Below are 5,000 nucleotides of genomic sequence, written 5' to 3'. Positions count from 1 at the left end.
AATAAAATCTAAATCCTCGTTTTTTTCTCTTATTTGAGTCAATAAAATTAGCATGCAAGTAGCGAGTATGAAAAAGAGGTCAACTCGGAAATAACGAGCATTTTCTGCCCCAGCCTAGGACTTCGAACGAAGCAAAGCAAAACACCAGACAAGGGCGATTAAAATATTTTTTGCCTAGCTTCTTTTCTTTTCTTATTTTTCGTTACGAGTAATATTACATAGTAGCCTAGTCGAGAGTACATAGTAGGCGAAACAAATTTGGGTGGGGGTTGGGTGTGTGTGTTTGTGCGCGAGGTAAGCACTGGCAGCCAACATGTCAACATGCCTCACTTCGCAGCATCGGTCAGCGAGTAGCATCGTTAACGAACGACACGATCAGCGAGAGAGGGGAGCGTGGAACCATCATTTCAGTGGGTCAGTGATTGAGTGATGCGCTTGCTTACCTCATCAAACATGCCTAGTGCATACAAATACTCGCACACACACACACACACACACACACATGAAATCTTGATGAAAATGGAAGGGGTGGATCAACTTCAACCTGTGGCCATCATTACGTAGTTAATGAAGGCCGTATTCAACCCCGCCCTCACCCCACTTTATCCACACACAGTCATTTGCACGCACGCGCGGCACACACGCACAAACAAACACACACACACACACTGTCTTTCCATATTTTTGTACGGCCGAGTGACCTTTCCTGGCAACTCGGGAATAGCGAGAACTCGGAAATAGCGAGTAATCAGGAGTGGACCCGTCGAACTCGCTATTTCCGAGTTCTACTGTATTATTGCTACCATATATGACAATGTGTAGGCCAGTAAACGTAGTTAGGTGTTAATATTATTATAATGCTGTAGCTTAGTAGACCTCACCTAGTGTGACTTGTGCAAATGTTTCCCATTCATCTGCCTCATATCATACGTGTCAATATATACCCTGTAAAACTGACAGAACTCTATTGCTTCAGATTCGGTTTTTCTTCTCCTACTTTTTCTCCAACATTCAATTTAAATATCTTAGATTATAAGATGGTAAAAGCAAATGAGAAATTATCTAGGGATGCTGTTAATGAGTTCTGTATATTTAATAGGGATAATGTGAAATTGTTAATTTCTGAAAAACAAAACTTTCTTAATGATTTGGCACTTTCAGAGAATCTCAATCAAGTTTTTTAAATGCTTACCTAAAGTAGTTAATATCCTCATCATCTTCCAGATAAGCCACAACTCTGTTTACCATCTTGCCAAATACCTGCATCCAACGCCTATACTTATAAGGGGTGTGGTAACTGAGTGGTTCCTCCCCCTTTTTAAATACTCCTAAATTAAGGAACATTGTAACTACTGTCATTTCATCAGAAGTTGGACGAATCATGTAATCTGGAACATCTTCATAGTCACACCAGCGTTCCTGACGAAAATAATGACAGGTTAAAAAGAAAAGAAAATTAGACATATTTAATACCTCTATTTCTTTGTAGAGGTCTTTCCCTTCTCTAATAATTCCATGACAACTATATTCTACATTGTGATTAATATAACAGCCTTTAAAAATTTAGAACAAACAAACAAGAGAAACAGAGGGAGGAAATCGTAATTAGATTTATAATTTCGACCAATTTTACAAAGATCTTGACTTTAAAAGTTTTATAAATAGGTATGAGTCTATTCGAACATATGGAAAGTAGATCAAACTATTTTGTTGTTTCTTTTTTAACATTTTTATCCAGCAAAGACGTGTATTACTTTGGAAATTTTTTGGCAAATCTGAGATTCAAATGAAGATGTGATAATGATGGTGGTAGTGACGGTGATGATGATGATGATGATGATGATGGCAATGACGGTTTGTCTGGAATGATACAGTATTATCAAAATCGGGAAAATAGCTAGCTATTTGGGAAATCTGGAATGAGAACAAAAATCAGGACTTTCCCGAAATTAGGGTGGCAAAGTGCAAAGTGCTGGCCCCAGCATCTTGTCCTTTACATAAAAATACCCCAATTGAATTAAAATTAACTGACTAAATAGCTATACGGCAATGTGACTTACAGGCAAGCATACATTGATATCTATTATTATTATTATTATTCGTTGGAATCCTCCTTTTGACTTATTTCTTGACTTTGTATTTCAGAACTTCTGTGTTCAAGGGTAGTAATAGTAATTTTTATATACTTTATGCACCGTAGAACTTCAGGAATTAATTTGTGGGCTGACCTAATAATGTTAATATACTCAATCAAGTAATAAAGTACTACCTAATGACCTATAACAATGTTAAATGTCATGAAGTTTTATTGGCCTTCTACCTTTTACACAGAATAGCAATATTCTTAAGACAGTTTGCTATTTTTTTTTTTAGTTGATGACATCGATGTGTAAACTAGTGTGTTTTTGTGTTTAATGAGGAAGAGACGGCCAGCAGAGGGCCTTTGTAACATGTAGGTGCTGGATTCAACACACATTATCATCATCATCATTGATGTCATCCCTAAATATGTAAAAATATGGCTAATTGGGACAATTTCCTCAAGTTAAGACATTCTTGGCTCTATTACAGGTATTTAACATTCAACTTGTTTTATCCCAACGGTGATGAGTATATCATATTATATTAAAACTTATAACCAATGATAGGTAACTGATAAAACATACCACAGAGGGATACCATGGCCAAAATCCCACATTATACACCAGAAGATCTGTAATAAATCAAAAGCACTAAATTAATTTTCAAAATACAAATTACATTGGATCATGAAATGTTTATATCAAAATTTAACAGATAAAAATAATCAAAACGAGTAAAATGAATGAAAAGCTGTTAGTTGGCGTGTCTTTATTATCTAAGAGAAATTTTGATTATCTTCAAATCATGCGTTGAATATTTAAGAAAAAAACTGTAAAATGAAGATCTATTTTTTAAATCAAACTTACACAAGACTTATTTTTCTTCACATGTCTCTTGCTTTATTCTTCATCCAAACACATTTATGTAATTATATTTATTAATGATATCCACATCACAAATAACAGATAATCAATGAGTGTTTTTTAATTATGATTTTTATTTCAAAACCTGAATTGATGCAAGTTTTAACAAGCATCAATATAAGGCTTTAATATGACTAGTGAAATAAAAACTGTAATAAAAGACACAAATTTATTATCTGCTTTACCCCATATCAAAAGCATTTTAAAGCTAGAAATTGTGGGTGAAAAATTAAATGAAGACAGACACTTTTAACGTTGCCACAATTGTTGATATTCATTACGGCTTTGAAGATTTTTTTAAAAACTTCCTCAAAGTACTTCAATCACCACAATGGTTTTAAAAATAGGATAATTTTTAATAAAATGTTAAAAATCTAAAATTCAATGTTGTTTTAAAGTCTTACATTAACAGAGAAATGATAAGTGAATGTAAGCTTACAAGATATATTTTTAAAACAGATAGAGAGAGAGAGAGAGAGAGAGAGAGAGAGAGAGAGAGAGAGAGAGAGAGAGAGAGAGAGAGAGAGAGAGAGAGAGAGAGAGAGAGAGAGAGAGAGAGAGAGAGAGAGAAGAGAGAAGAAAAAAATTCTATGGCTGAGATGAGCCAAGGTTCTCAAGTGGCGAGACAAATGAATGCAAATTTCGTTTATAAACAATGACTCCAATCAAAGCTAAATATCTTCAGAATTTTGCGTCTGTAGTGAATAATGGCTTTAGTCGGTGCTTTAGTGCTTTAAAATTCTAAAATATTTCTATACTTCTCTTCACGGGAACCTTATTTTCTTTGCAATGATGTTGACAGTTGACATTAAACAGCATTAGTCATTTTTGTTGTTCCTGTACTTTTGTCCTTGACATTTTGAATTGGGATCTCAACTCAACTTTCAATGAAAAGATTGTTTTGGGTTTAATTCTAGGTTAACGTTGGTTTAATTACATTTTGTGATTTTTATGGGGACTAAAAATTCTCTAAACAATTGTAATAGGTCAACATTCATTGTACTCAATTAAGTTTGAATGCAATAATGACTGATCAATAGAGTAAGAATCTCACACCCATCAAGCCTGACCCACACACACAAACACATACACACACACACACACACACACACACACACACCCACAAACACATACATATAAGACAACAAAGCTTCTTATTTTTTTATGACTTATTGTTATCTCAAAATCTCAATAATGATAATTTTCTTCAGGAATGCGGTTCTATTATTAACAAAATTGAGGGGGGGGGGGGGGGGAAGATAGAATGCAATGTGCACATCTGCTGAGGCTTTTTCTATGCAAAAATTTAACTTTCCAAAAATAAAATTCTGGGAAACTCATATTTTGACATATCATTCAATCACAAAATTTGTTTTTAATGTTAGCGTATGAATAATAGTCTGTTTACATTACTTCACATGTAAAATATGGATATTTATTTAAGACTTTTTATTTCTCCTCAGTCTCAATAGGTGGTATGGGATAAATTGTAAACTAAACTAAGTATTTTTTAAATGTGTAAAATAATTTTTTTTAAAAACCAGTCCTTCCGTTTGCATAAGTTTAATTCATTGCAAAATCCTACATGGAACAGATTCCGATTTCTCATCGAATGAGGAGACGGGTGGGGCTCTTATTCACCATTGTCATATACAGTAGAACATGAAAGTAACGTACTCGGAAATAGCGAGAATTCGGAAATAGTGAGTAAAATCTAAATCCCCGTTTTTTTCCCTTATTTGAGTCAATGAAATTAGCATGAAAGTAGCGAGTATGAAAAAGAGGTCAACTCGGAAATAATGAGCATTTCCTGCCCCAGCCTAGGACTGCGAACGAAATAAAGCAAAACAAGAGACATGGCAATTTAAATATTTTTAGCCTAGCCTCTTTTCTTTTCTTATTTTTCGTTACGAGTAATATTACATAGTAGCCTAGTCTGTAGTAGTACATAATAGGCGAAACAAATTTGGGTGGGGGTTGGGTTTGTGTGCGTGT

The 5,000-nt window shown here is 34.3% G+C and overlaps 1 protein-coding gene across 2 annotated transcripts in view; it reads right to left on the bottom strand.

The window, feature by feature from the left end:
* The window catches only part of LOC144972809 (uncharacterized), a 13,617-nt gene that overhangs the window by 6,111 nt on the left and 2,506 nt on the right, over positions 1–5,000 (bottom strand). For both annotated transcript variants that reach the window (XM_078914471.1, XM_078914472.1), the window contains exons 3-4: positions 2,667–2,713; positions 1,193–1,419 (exon numbers count right to left, since the gene is read on the bottom strand). In XM_078914471.1, coding sequence (XP_078770597.1) covers positions 1,193–1,419; positions 2,667–2,713 — 274 coding nt within the window. The remainder of the gene's footprint in view (positions 1–1,192; positions 1,420–2,666; positions 2,714–5,000) is intronic.

Source organism: Berghia stephanieae, chromosome 5, assembly GCF_034508935.2.
Source record: "Berghia stephanieae isolate SIO BIC M18660-M18661 chromosome 5, UCSD_Bste_1.3, whole genome shotgun sequence".
NCBI lineage: Eukaryota > Metazoa > Mollusca > Gastropoda > Nudibranchia > Aeolidiidae > Berghia > Berghia stephanieae.
The sequence above is the reverse complement of the archived record's forward strand: the minus strand, read 5'-3'. Positions and strand labels throughout refer to the sequence as shown.